The 14,824-nt window shown below is 48.3% G+C and overlaps 1 protein-coding gene across 1 annotated transcript in view; it reads left to right on the top strand.

The window, feature by feature from the left end:
* The window catches only part of LOC119953776 (interleukin-6 receptor subunit beta-like), a 56,579-nt gene that overhangs the window by 20,238 nt on the left and 21,517 nt on the right, over positions 1-14,824 (top strand). The window contains exon 6 of the mRNA XM_038778392.1: positions 2,666-2,823. Coding sequence (XP_038634320.1) covers positions 2,666-2,823 — 158 coding nt within the window. The remainder of the gene's footprint in view (positions 1-2,665; positions 2,824-14,824) is intronic.

Here is a 14,824-nt window from a genome sequence, read left to right as displayed (position 1 = left end):
GAGGGATCAGACTCCGGGGGGCAGCCTCCACGAGGGCCAGGCACGTGATCGGGGGTCACCGATCGGCGGGCGCGCGCGATCCGGGGGGGGTGGGGGGCCTACCTTCTTCCGCGTCGGCCTGCTGTGTGGCTCCGCCATGTTGCGCGGGCCCGGCGTGGAAGCGGCCGCTGCACGCATGCGCGGAACCACGGCCGGCAGGGCAGGGCCACGTATTGCGCCAGCGCTGCATGGAGCACTCCGGCGCCATGCTGGTCCCCTGTGGGCCACGGAATCGCTGGGCTAGGAGGCCCGTTGACGCCGGCGTAAAACACTCTGGTGCTTACGCCAGCGCCAACACTTAGCAGCCGTATTGCAGAATCCCGGCCCTAGTCTCACTCTAATATGTTCTCCTGTGATCTACCTGAGATGTTGGGATTTAACCCCATCACCTCGGAGGCATCAGGTGAGCGCCGTTCAGTGCTGATCTCCACAAACGGGGAAGGATTGGGATGACACTGGTGGGGACCCCCAGGTGCTTGCCTTCTGGGCAAGGTGGCATCCTGGTACTGCTGGTGCCACCTACACACCTTTGCACTGCCAGCTGAGTACCAGCCTGGCACTGCCAGGGTGCCCAGGTGGCACTGCCAACTGGCTTGGGCACTGTCCTGGGTGCCAGACTGGCAGTGTTAAGGTACCAAGCTGGCATATTTCCCACCATGGGGATTGGGATGGGGGTGCCCTGCATGAGTGTGAGGGGTGGGGTGGCCAAGGACCCCCTCAAAGGTGGGTTGGGACTTTGGGGGGATCGAGAGATTGGGACACCATTTTTAAATGCCACCCCAATCTCCTCCTGTACTCAGGAGTTCCGGCGACCAGAACTCCTCAGTGCAGGAAACGAGGTTAAGTGAGCGATCCCCACTGAGGCCCCGAATAGAACCAGAGTCCCGGCGGATAGCGTGGTGTTTCTCGGCACGGTGAGTGCCGGAATACCCGGCTAAACTCTGTTCCCTTTCCGTTAGATAGTGTCCCTGGTATTACTCTGAATTCAAATGAAGGCCCACCCAAACCAACTGGAAGCTTGTTTCACTAATCTGCTGGGTAGAACTAAAGCGGAGCCAACAGAAAGCTGTCGGCCTTCTTGGTCAGAAAATACAGAGCACTTTTTTCAGCGGGTGATGCCAATGCTCCTGTCTGTTGTTGGCTTCGCAATGCACTGTTGTCGGCAACATGCTCAGCACTCAGGAGCAACTCTACATTTATTCTTGCAGACAACAATGCTTTTCGTAACAAGATAATGAATCGACTCCTCCAAGGAGTGGCAGTCACCATTGGATTGCCAATAGATGCCGGGAGCCTCTGTTTCTCTCTCCACAGATGCTGCCAGATCTGCTGGGTTTATCCAGCACATTCTGGGTTTTGTTCACACTTCCAGCCTGCAGTATTATGCTTTTACATGTGGGGTTACGGGGATAGGGTGGAGGTGTGGGCATGAGTGGGGTGATCTTTCCAAGGGCCGGTGCAGACTCGATGGGCCGAATGGCCTCCTTCTGCACTGTAAATTCTAAATTCTATAAATGTGATTTGCATTTGATAAGCCAACCTTGCTAGTGAAGTCAGTAGCCAGAATTGTCCGGCCGTTCACACCAACGGGACCTTCCGGTCACACCGACGACGTACCCCCACCACTCGGCCCTCAATGTAAATGGCATCTCTTTCAAAAACTAAGGACTATAACATTATCGATCTTGTCATCAAAGCAACTGCAAACACTGGATAAGGTGAGGAGTGTAGCTGGCGGGTGATGGGGGGGGGGGGGGGGGGTCAGGGGTTAGTTGCAGAGTCAGGAGCTGGGAGAAGTTGTAGTGAGGTCAGAAGGAAGTTGGGGGAGTGGTGTACAGGGTCAAGGATAGTCGGGTGATCAGGGGTGGTGGTAGGTGGTAGTCTGGGGGAATCTCGCGGTGAGTGGGATGTTGGGGGGAGGGTGCTCAATAGTGTAGTTACCCAGGGGCTAGAACTGGTTTTAATCTTCTAACGTTTCCTGGATAACTATTCTGGTAACTAAGTCAGAACCATCCGACGTCTCTGACTCAAACTCAAATGTTTCAGAAGGTTCCAGATGCAGAGAAATTGGCCATCACAAGTCCAAACTTGCCAAGAAAATTCACTCCTAATCAGCGTGTGGAAAGGGGTGGGGGCAGGGGATTGAGGATACCACCAGGATACGATCATCTGGAAATCGGAAGTTCTGCGCAAATATGTATGGCGGGATTTTCTGGGGGTTTTTTGCCAAAGTTTCATTTTGGGCGTGTAATGCGGTGAGTAGTTGCCGTCGCTGATGCCGCGTTTTCACACACGCTAATATTAGGCATTTTGAAAAAGTAAATTTTTAGTTGGGTTGCCTCTGCAGCAGGCGGGACCGGGATTAGCCAGCCCGCCATCAGCTGATCCCTGCAATCATCGGGTTTCCCCGTTTGAACGCCTCTTGAGCACGTGTTCTAAATCCAGCCAAGAGAATGGGTTTTCGGGAGGCTTCCCCGAGGTCGTTTCCCCTGACATTGTCCTGACAATGACCAAAAGCTTTGACAAAAAAGGAAATTCAGCAATACTCGAGCTCTGTGCTGCCAAGTGACGTTTACGCTGATGCATAAGGGTGCACTAAATAAGAACGGTTTTATTTTTTTCACAGTAAAATTCAAACCTCCTCAAATAATTACAGTGAAGCAAGACACGCCGCAAAATGATTGTTTACTTGGACAATGGGAGATGCCCTTTGAAATGGTTAATCACAGTGAGGCTGCATTTGAGATTCAGTACAAGGCGCGCGACGAAGACAAATGGACCCAGGTGATTTTTCTATATTAAAAATAATAGCATTTTAATTATTGTTCTGATTGAAACAACATCCGAGTTGTTACATTAACAGAGGAATTGAATGTTACAATAGTTCGGTGCCAGTTCCTTCAAAAGAACACCCTTGTAGCACTTCAAGAATGCCTAAGCATCTCAATTAAGTGAGAAACATGTCTACTAATTCCAATTAACTTAAGTTTGTCAAACAATATTTTATTTCTGGTCCAACTTGCATTCAATTATCATAGAATCATAGAATTTACAGTGCAGAAGGAGGCCATTCAGCCCATCGGAAAGAACACCCTGCTTAAGCCCACACCTCCACCCTATCCCCATAACCCAATAACCCCACCTAATCTTTTTATGGTCACTAAGGGCAATTTAGCATGGCCAATCCAGCTAACCTGCACATCTTTGGACTGTGGGAGGAAACCGGAGCACCCGGAGGAAACCCACGCAGACACGGGGAGAACGTGCAGACTCCGCACAGACAGTGACCCAAGCCTGGAATTGAACCTGGGATCCTGGAGCTGTGAAGCGACAGTGCTAACCACTGTGCTACTGTGCCGCCCATTATAAGCTTAAACATTTGCTTGCAATTGGAACATTCAAACTAAAACTGGTTTAGTCAGTTGTCTAAATTCGCAATGTTTATACTTACTAATAGGAATAAATCACTTGCTGGTAAGTGGGTGGTATGAGATGCAACTCAAAGAGCACAGGTGGAATTTAGTGGCTGTTCACACTGGCAGGATATTCCAGTCCCATTGGCAGTGCACCCCCACCTTGGGTTTCCCGGCGACGAGGGGTGCATTCAATGGGAAATCCCGGTGACAACAGCGGAACCAGAAAATCCCGCTGATGGATCACCTGCACTGCCAAAAGACACGTGGCGGGTTTGCTCAGTAAATCCTCCCCCAGGTTTCCAAAAGGTGAGAAACAATTCCTTGACACTTGCCTGAGTCCTCCTTGGTGTTTGATATGTTCTGTGACAAATAGTTCCGATACATTTGGATGAGATCCGTTTCATGATGGCAAAAAGTTAGAAGCAAGGAAAATAGAACATAGAACATACAGTGCAGAAGGAGGCCATTCGGCCCATCGAGTCTGCACCGACCCACTTAAGCCCTCACTTCCACCCTACCCCATAACCCAATAACCCCTCCTAACCTTTTTGGTCACTAAGGGGCAATTTATCATGGCCAATCCGCCTAACCTGCACGTCTTTGGACTGTGGGAGGAAACCGGAGCACCCGGAGGAAACCCACGCAGACACGGGGAGAATGTGCAGACTCCGCACTGACAGTGACTCAGCGGGGAATTGAACCTGGGACCTTGCTGCTGTGAAGCCACAGTGCTATCCACTTGTGCTACCGTGCTGCTCCGTAGCTTTCTCTCTTTCCGTATTTCCTTGTTCTCTTTCTGAGGATAACTTGGGAAGGAGAAAATGAACGGCAGGGTATTATTTAAATGGTGACAGATTGGGAAATGTTGACGTATAGAGGGATCTGGGTGCCCTTGTACACCTGTACACTTGTACATAGGTTCAGGAGTAGGTCACTCGGCCCTTGAGGCTGCTCCGCCATTCAATATGGTCATGGTTGATCCTCTAACTCAATATTCCCACGCTCTTCCTGTGAATCCTTCAGAGTCTAGAAGTCTGCCCATTTCTTCTGAAATATATTCAGTGATTTGGCCTCCATTCTGTTTGTGGAGAGTTCCACAGATTCACCCATCCTCTTCAATGAGGAAGTTTCTCCTCATCTCTGTCCTAAATATCTGTGACCCTTGAAACTGCGACCCCTTTTGCAAGACCCCTCTCCCCCCGGCCAGAGGAATCATCAATACGGTCTGTCCAACCCTGTCAGACGTTTTCTGCGTTTCATTGAGAAATTGAATAAGAAATTCTTCTAAACTCCAGTGAATACTGACCTAGTCAACCCAATCGCTCCCCGTACAGTCATCCTGCCATCCCAAGAATCAATCTGATGAACTGTCACTGCACTCCCTCCTTGGCAAGTATACCTTTTAGGTAGGGAGACCGAATCTGCACACAATACTCCTGGTGTTGTGTTGGCAAGTTCTGTACAGCTCAGTAAGATATCCACGCTCCTGTATTCAAGTCCGCTTGCAACGAAGGCCAATGTACCATTCCCCTTCCCTTTTTTAAATTCTTCTAATTAAGGGGCAGTTTAGCGTTGCCAATCCACCAACCCCTGCACACCTTTGGGTTGTGGGAGTGAGACCCATGCCGACACGGGGAGAATGTGCAAACTCCGCACGGACAGTGACTCGGGGCTGGGTTCGAAGCCGGGACCTTGATGCCCTGAGGCAGCAGGGCTAGCCACTGTGCCACCGTTCCACCCTCCATTTGCCTTCCTAACTGCTTGCTGTACCTCCATGCTTGCTTTCAGTGGCTGGTGTACAAGGGCACCCACATCCCTTTGTACGTCAACATTTCCCAATCTATCACCATTTAAATAACACCCTGCCGTTCAGTTTCTCCTTCCCAAGTTATCCTAGGAAAGAGAACAAGGAAATACGGAAAGAGAGAAAACGAATTGATCAAGTCCTTCTAACAAGAATAATCAGTATTTATAAAGTACTTTCAAGTAACAAAGCCTCTCAAGATATTTCGCAAGTTGAGGGAGACCCACGAAACAGTAAGAAGTTTTACAACTCCAGTTTAAAGTCCAACAGGTTTGTTCCAATCACTAGCTTTCGGAGCACTGCTCCTTCCTCAGGTGAATGAAGAGGTATGTTCCAAAACCATATATATATAGACAGAGTCAAAGATGCAAGAAAATGATTTGAATGCGAGCATTTGCAGGTAATTAAGTATTTACAGATCCATAGATAGGGGTAACCCCAGGTTAAAGAGGTGTGAATTGTCTCAAGCCAGGACAGTTGGTAGGATTTTGCAAGCCCAGGCCAGATGGTGGGGGATGAATGTAATGCGACATGAATCCCAGGTCCCGGTTGAGGCCGGACTCATGTGTGCGGAACTTGGCTATAAGTTTCTGCTCCGCGATTCTGCGTTGTCGTGCGTCCTGAAGGCCGCCTTGGAGAACGCTTACCCAGAGATCAGAGGCTGAATGCCCTTGACTGCTGAAGTGTTCCCCGACTGGAAGGGAACATTCCTGCCTGGTGATTGTCGCGCGATGTCCGTTCATCCGTTGTCGCAGCGTCTGCATCTCGCCAATGTACCACGCTGCGGGAAAGGATGTTTTTTTTAAAGTTAGGATTTTGAAAGTGGAAAGCAAGTGGCAAATCATATTGATTTAAGAGAAGTTTTTTGAGAAGTTAAATTGAGGTCCCAACTCCTAATTCTTATGACCTGCATGCAGCATCCAGAGAAAAGGGGTAAGTTCACTAGGTTTCTTGCAGATATTTATCCCTGAACCACAGCAATAAGACATGCGAGCCGAGTGTTGCTGTCTTAATTACCACACCTAGTGCGGCGCATGGTAAACGTTTTGTCCCCAAAGCAAACCTTTTCCTGGAACAGGTCGTTAGCCGAATCTGGCTGACCAGGAGTCCTTCCCGCTCTTACCACCAGCCATTGGCGTGTCCGGAAGGATTTGCAGGTTGACAGACTGTTTGGCTGCATTATGAACGCAACTTCCTTGGCCATCAAGTCCTGCAGGGGGATTCGAACTCTGAGTTTCTGGCTCAGAGGTGACGCCCTCTGAGCCACTGCGCCACAAGACCTCCCCCAGACTAGGCTAGTCACTTATTCCTTTACTAATTCCGAGACATCACTGTGTGCAACTCAGCTGCTGTGTTCTACCTAACAGCAGTGACGACACATCACTGGTGCCCTGACGTGCTTTGCGCCCTTCCGAGGACATGAAAGACGTTGGAAAACTTTTCTTTGCACTTTCCGAACAAGCAGTGCGAAAACGAATTACTGGAGGCAAACCATCCGAAAACAATGACTTGATAAAGGTGTCATTGTCATTTCATCAGAAAACAAATCAGTTCAAGGCATTGCAAAAAGGAGGAATGGATGTACTGATCTGAAGGTTTAGAGTTCCATTCAGTCTCCTGTCAATGCAAGATGGCCACCGTTACCTATCTGCACCTGCACACCTGTCCGTACATGCACCAGAAACCAATGAAGCATCTTGTCCTTCCAAACTTGGGTTGTGTAAGGGGCTAATTTTAAATGGTAGTGTGCCATTGTGAATTGATGTGGCATAATCCATGGAATGAGTGGAGAACTTCAGTCATACAGATAAGAAATCAGAATATCAACAGGTCCCACAGAGACCAGCTGTAATGTAGACAGATGGTAGTCCAGTCTGTAAAACATCCCATTACACATTGCACACAAAAACTGCAGATTTTCTATTGGCCTGTGTCAGCCCTCCAGTTGCGTGACGTAATTTTCCAACAACAAAAAAAGGCAAAAGGGAAAAGAGCAAAATTCTGAAAGAATAAACTACAGACAGAAAATGCCGGACAGATTGAACCGGTCCTGCAGCATTTGTATAGAAGCTTGGGTTAATGGGTCAGAGCGCTGAAACTTGTCCAGACTGCAAGCTAAATCCTAGATTCTTCACCAAAGATATAAATGCGGTTTATTTTTCTTTACTTCTGTCCTGACCACCGCCTATGCCGATGCTCCAAATGACGTCACGGAGTGAACTGTACAAGTGCGTGTGCACCGCCTGGGCAGCAAGCCAGTCTTTGGGTTCAAACCCCACTTCAACTGACCGCACCTCACTGCAACATTGAAAAAGCAATATGACCCCTGAGCAGCCAGTTAAGGTGGATTGTAGAATTAATAAATTTATCTATGTGTTCTGTTGCCTTGCATATATTGGATAATGTTGGGATTGTGCTCTGGGATGCATCTCATTAAAACTGTTCAAAGCAGCTGGACAAAATGTTACAAGCTAAGCTGTCAGTGCTCCGAGGGTCAACTTCGCCACTTTCGTTCTGAAACATAACAACAACAGCTTGCATTCAAATAGCATCTTTTTAACGTCACAAGTGGTTAGGATTTGGTCAGGTGATGAATGGGTGGCACGGTAGCACAGTGGTTAGCAGCGTTGCTTCACAACACCAGGGTCCCAGGTTCGATTCCCGGCTTGGGTCACTGTCTGCACGGAGTCTGCACGTTCTCCCCGTGTCTGCGTGGGTTTCCTCCAGGTGCTCCGGTTTCTTCCCATAAGTCCCGAAAGATGTGCTTGTTAGGTGAATTGGACATTCTGAATTCTCCCTCAGTGTACCCGAACAGGCGATAGTGTGGCGACCGGGGGCTTTTCATAGTAACTTCATTGCAGGGTTAATGTAAGCCTACTTGTGGCAATAATAAAAATTATTATTATTATGCAAATTCAATAATAACCTTAAGAATAAATATTTGATAAATAGTTGAAGAAAATATTGAAAGAGAAATGGCAAAAGAGCAGGGAAGTGGAATAAATGGATTTACTCTTCGAAAGGGATAGTGGCAATTTGATGGGTTAAATGGCCTCCTCCTTGGCTGTACTGTTCTATCAGTGCTCCATCCAATATGGATTTGTCCATCTGCAGAATTTGGCACAGGCAGGGCTCGATGTTGTGTGATTTCATTGATGTATCAATGAGGAACAATACGACATTTAGCACTAATTTGATTCATGCTTATGGGGCTGCTAGTTCCACAGACGCATTCTGCCATATTATCCCGAGGGTATACACAGGCTTTGGTCGAAGACAGCATTCTTCCACTTGATGCAAATCTGGCAATTGTCGAGGCATCTGTGAAACTACCAACTGAGCCTGGGCCATGATCTGACACTGGCAGCGATGTTCGAGGGATCTGCCAACCCTTCAGATGTCTATTTGGAAACAGCAGTGCCAGCCAAGCCTCACACCATTATTCAATCATGGAAAATTTGGGAGAAGGAGCAGCCAAAACAGAGATCTGAGGCATTGAGAAGATAGCTTTAAATCTAGTAAATCATACTAATTAAAATCCATTAAAATCTTTGGCAGAAGATTAGCTGTTTCATTCCTATTCACTCCTTTGCGTTGCGCTGTAGACCTTTTAGGAATAGAAGGTATGGACAACAATGAAGAGGAATTCGTGTTGAATCCTGCAGTAACAGCAGGTGTCTATAATCCATTTTCATGATTATGAAAGGTAATTTTCTGGAAACTTGACACGAGTCCCATGATAAGTAACAGGACTGTCAAGGTGATAGGAAGTCATGTGGATTTGGCAGATATTCTGAGCCTTCTCTTGTAATGTTGGTCAGACACATCCTGACTAGTCTGGGCATCTGGCTAGGGCGGCACAGTGGCACACTCGTTAGCACTGTTGCCTCACAGCACCAAGGACCCAGGTTTAATTCCAGCCTTGGGTGACTCTGTAGAGTTTGTACTTCTTCCCGTGTCTGTGTGGGTTTCCTCCGGATGCTCCGGTTTCCTCCCACGGTCCAAAGAAGTGGAGGTTAGGTGGATTGGCCATGATAAATTGCCCCTTAGTGTCCAGGGATCTGCAGGTTAGATGGGGTTACGGGGATAAGGCAGGGGAGTAGGCCTAGGTAAGGTGCTCTTTCAGAGGGTCGGTGCAGACTCGATGGGCCGAATGGCCTCCTGCACTGATTCTCTGATTCTATGAAGATATAAAAGGTCAATCCAAGGTCAGTGGAAGTTGATGAGTTCAGTAGAGCAGTACGCTGGCTGCAAATGGAGTTTAGCAGGAAAGACGGGTGATCAGCAATGGCAGCCATTTGTGAAAATAGTTCATGACTCACAGGAAAGATATATCCCAATGAGGAAGATGGATTCCAGGAAGGGAATAAATCAACCATGGTTAACCAAGGAAGTTAAGGATGGTATTAAACTGAAAGAAAAAAAAACCATACAATGTGGCAAAGATTAGTGGTCAGCCAGAGAATTAGGAAAGTTTAAAACATCAGCAAGAATGACGAATAAAATAATAAAGGGGGAGAAGATAAACTGAGGGGAAACTAGCAAGTAACATAAAACAGTCAGTAAGAGCTTCTTTAAGTATGTAAAAAGGAAGAGAGAGGTCAAAGTGAACAGAGGCCCCTTAGAGAATGAAACTGGGGAAAGAAAAATGGGGAACCAGGAAATGGCCGAGGAGTCAAATAAATACTTTGCGTAAGTCTTCACGGTAGAAGACACTAATAGCATTCCAAAAATACTAAATAATTGAGGGACAAACGAGGGGGAGGAAATAAATACAATGACTCACTAGAGGAAAAAGTACTCAGGAAACTAATGGGTCTAAAGGACAATACGTCTCCTGGGCCTGAATCCTAGGATATTAAAGGAAGTAGCTACAGAGATAGTGGATGCACTGATAGTAATCTTCCAAGAATCTTTAAATTCTGGACAAGTCCCAGAGAATTGGAAAACTGCCAATGTAATATCCTTATTCAAAAAGGGAGGGGAAAAAAAGTAACTATAGGCCAGTTAGCTTGACATCTGTCATTGGGAAAATGTCAGAATCTATTATAAAGTAGGTATTAAACTGAAAGAACAAAAAACATACAATGTGGCAAAGATTAGTGGTCAGCCAGAGAATTAGGAATTAGTACAGTAGCAGAGCATTTAGAAAAACGACCATAAGACATAGGAGCAGAATTAGGCCACTCGGCCCATCGAGTCTGCTCTACCATTCAATCATGGCTGATATTTTTTTCATCCCCATTCTCCTGCCTTCTCCCCCATAACCCCTGATCCCCTTATTAATCTAGAACCTATCTATCTTCATCTTAAAGAGACTCAGTGATTTGGCCTCCACAGCCTTCTGCGGCAAAGAGTTCCACAGATTCACCACCCTCTGGCTGAGGAAATTCCTCCTCATCTCTGTTTTAATGGATGATGAAATGCATGATATATTCAAGCAGAGTCAGCATGCCATCATGAAGAGGAAATCATGCCTGACAAATTTATTAGAATTCTTTGAGGTGGTAATGAGCAGAATAGATAAAGGGAACGTTGGATTTCCAAAAAGCGTTTGATAAGGTACCGCACAAAAGGCTACTTAATAAGGTAACGTCCCATGGTGTTGGGGGTAGTGTATTAACATGGAGAGAGGATTGACTAACTAATGGAATCCAGAGATTTGGGGTAAGAGGGGCATTTTCGGGATGGCAACCTGGCTCGTGGAGTGCCGCAGGGATCAGTGCTGGGGCCACAATTATTTACAATATATATGAATGACTTGGACGAGGGAAGTGAATGTGCTATTGTGGATGACTCAAAAATAGGTGGGTAGGCAAGTGGTGTGGGTGACACAAAGAGTCGACAGAGGGATATAGACAGGTTAAGTGAACTAAACCAAAGAGCTATCCAGACTCGAAACATTGGCTCCTTCTCTCTCTACAGATGCCGTCAGACCTACTGAGATTGTTCAGTATTTCCTGATTTTGTGTGATGTCTGATTTGGACAAAAAGGCGGGGATGAGGAAGTTTTTCGGGGTAGAAGACAGATGTGTGAGGTGTGCGCGAGGCCCAGCAAACCATGTCCATGTGTTTTGGGCATGCCCGAAGCTTAGAGGGTTCTGGCAGGGGTTTGCCAAGGCAATGTCCAAGGTGCTAGGTACGCGGGTGGTGCCGAGTCCAGAGGTGGCAATCTTTGGAGTGTCAGAAGATCCGGGAGTTCAGGGGGCGAAAGAGGCCGACGTTCTGGCCTTTGCCTCCCTGGTAGCCCGGAGATGGATCCTTTTAATGTGGAGGGACCCGAAGCCCCCGAGACCTGGGTTAGTGACATGGCTGGGTTTCTCGGCCTCAAGAAAATAAAATTTGCCTTAAGAGGATCAATGCTACAGGTCACGGCCGCGCTCGCTGGTCCCATCAGGGGGTGGCAAAGGCGTTGGCTGGGCTAATGGTAGAAATGGGAGGGGTGGACCCTTGGAGGTTTCTGCACCCGAGGGAACGGGAGTCCTCGTTTTTCTCAGCAGTCCACAAGGTATAGTCGCAGATCGACTTTTTCGTGGTGGGGAAAGCTTTGTTGGCTGGGATTAAGGGGTCCGAATACTCGGCAATTGCAGTGTCAGATCATGCTCCGCATTGGGTGGATATGGTACTGGAGAAGGGGGTAGCGCAGAGGCCTGGGTGGAAATTGGATGTGGGGCTTTTGGGGAACCAATTGTTCTGTGAGAAAATTGAAAGGTAATTAAGGAATATGTAGGTTTCAACTGTACGTATGAGGTGTCGAAGGCAGTTGTTTGGGAGGCTCTAAAGGCGGTGGTGAGGGGTGAGGTAATTTTGTTTAAGGCCAGGGTGGACAAAGAGGAGAGGTTGGAGCGGCAGAGGGTAATAGATGAGATGTTGGAGGTAGATAGGTGTTATGCAGAAGATGGGGACCCAGCGAAGCTGGAAAAGAGGAAGGAACTACAGGCGAGCTTACACCGTCTGTCCACCAGGAAGGCGGTGCGCCAACTGAGACGAGCAAGGGGTGCAGTTTACAAACATGGAGATAAGGCAGGGCATATGTTAGCAGGTCAGCTCCGGAGGGAAGCAGCGGCAAGGGAAATTTTCCAGGTGAGGGATAGGGCAGGGAAGTTGGTGGTGGCCCCGGAGCTGATTTTCAAGGTTTTTGAGGCGTTTTATGAGAGGTTGTACAGGTCAGAGCCACCCGGGGGAGACCGTGAGATGCAGGAATTTCTAGATGGGTTGGAGTACCCGAGGCTAGGGGAGGGGGGTTGGAGTACCCGAGGCAGGAGATAAAGGATGCGATTGGGAGGATGCAGTCGGGGTAGGTGGCAGGGCCGGATGGGTTTCCGGTGGAATATTATAAAAAATTCAAGGATCAGTTGGCACCCCTGATGGTGGGGATGTTTGAAGAGACGACAGGGAAGTGAGTGCTGCCTCAAACCTTGGGGCGGGCATCGATTTCACTGTTGCTAAAAAAAATAAGGATCCAACGGAGTGTGGGTCGTATAGGCCCATATCACTTCTGAATGTGGATGCAAAAGTATTGGCGAAGGTACTGGCGGGTAGGCTGGAGGAGTGCCTCCCGAAGGTGATAGGTGAGGATCAGACGGGATTCGTGAGAGGGAGGCGGCTTTTTTCGAACATTAGGAGGGTTTTGAACGTCGTTATGGCACCGGCGGAAGGGAAAGAAACAGAGGTGGTTGTGGCATTGGATGCCGAGAAGGCGTTTGACCGGGTAGAATGGGGGTACTTGATGGCAGTTCTGGAGCGGTTTGGGATTGGATCAAGATTTGTGAACTGGGTAAAGGAGCTGAAGGCGAGTGTCCGCACAAACAACATCAGCTCAAGATACCTATCTCTCCTCCGTGGGACAAGGCAGGGATGTCCTATGTCCTCCCTGCTGTTTGCACTTGCAATCGAGCCGTTGGCCATCGCATTAAGAAGTTCGGGAGCGTGGAAAGGAATAGTGCAGGGGGGGATAGAGCAAAGGGTGTCCTTATATGCCGATGACTTGCTGCTGTATGTGTCGGAACCGAGTGTGTTGATAGGAGGAATATTGGAGCTACTACAAGTATTTGGGTCTTTTTTGGGGTACAAGCTGTATCTGGACAAGAGTGAGTATTTTGGGATGTCTCGGCCAAGGGTGGGGGCAGGGGTGGTGGGGCTGCCATTCCGTAGGGCAGGGACTCACTTTAGGTATCTGGGGGTGCAGGTTGCCTGGGAGTGGGGAGGGCTTCACAGGTACAACATCACTAGTTTGGTGGGGAGAGTGAAAGCCGATCTGGTGAGGTGGGATGGTCTCCCTCTGTCACTGGCGGGTCGGGTACAGGCGGTTAAAATGAATGTGTTGCCGTGATTTCTGTTTATTTTTCAATGCCTACCGATTTTCCTGCCAAAGGCTTTATTCAGGGAGATTGAGGGAAGGATTACCTCGTTCATATGGGGAGGGAAGGTGGCCAGAGTGAGAAAGGGGCTGCTACAGAGAGGAAGGCAGGCAGGGGGTTTGGGTCTCCCGAACCTGATGTACTACTACTGGGCGGCGAATGTGGAGAAGGTGCGGAGCTGGGTCAGAGGGGTTGACTCCCAGTGGGTCAGAATGGAGGAGAGGTTGTGCAGGGTGTCGGGACTGAAAGCACTAGCAACAGCGCCACTCCCGATAGCTCCGGGGAAATACTCGGAGAGTCCGGTTATAATAGCTTCACTGAAAATCTGGAGGCAGTTTCGCCAACACTTCGGGTTGGGGGCAGGGTCAAGGGAAATTGTTTCTTCGGGGTTGGTTTGCAGGATTGAGGGAGCTGGAAGCAAAGTATGGGCTGGAACAGGGAGAAGTGTTTAGGTATATGCAGGTTTGGGACTTTGCCAGGAAGGAGATACAGAGCTTCCCAATCACATTCATATGTTTTGGTCCTGTCCAAAGCTTGGGGAGTACTGGAAAGAGGTTTCTAGGGTAATTTCCAAGGTGGTGCACGTGAAACTGGACCCAGGCCCCCGGGAGGCCATATTCGGGGTGTCGGATCAGCCAGGGTTGGAAACGGGTGCGGAGGCAGATATCATAGCCTTCGCCTCGTTGATCGCCCGAAGGCGGATCCTGCTGGGATGGAGAGCAGCCTCTCCACCCTGTGCCCTGGCGGGGCAAGGGGACCTGCTGGAATACTTGACCCTTGAGAAGGTTAAGTTTGAACTAAGGGGAAGGACGGAGGGGTTCTACAAGTCATGGGCACTATTCATTATACACTTTCATGAACTGGATAACATCGAACATTAGTTGGAGGGGGGGATGGGTGGGAGGGTTGGGGGGAGAGGGGCTGTGTATATTAGTGGTGACTATGGGTAATCCCTGATTCCTTTTTGTCATTTGTTTATGTAAACATGCGGGCCGATGTTTGGGGGTTGGTGGGAGGATGGGATCGTTGTTATTGTTATGGGGATTGACATATTTGTTGCTGATTATTGCTTATTGTTGGTGGGTGTAAATTCGTGAAAAATGTGAAAAAGGAGGAGAATAAAAATATTTTTTTTAAAAAAGAGGATCAATGCTAGGGTTCTCCCGGAGGTGGCAGTCGTTCATCAACTTTCTTGGAGAAATTTC

This window comes from Scyliorhinus canicula, chromosome 18 (genome assembly GCF_902713615.1).
Source record: "Scyliorhinus canicula chromosome 18, sScyCan1.1, whole genome shotgun sequence".
In the NCBI taxonomy this organism is placed as follows: domain Eukaryota; kingdom Metazoa; phylum Chordata; class Chondrichthyes; order Carcharhiniformes; family Scyliorhinidae; genus Scyliorhinus; species Scyliorhinus canicula.
Note: the sequence above shows the minus strand (reverse complement) of the source record. Positions and strands in the feature narration are given on the sequence as shown.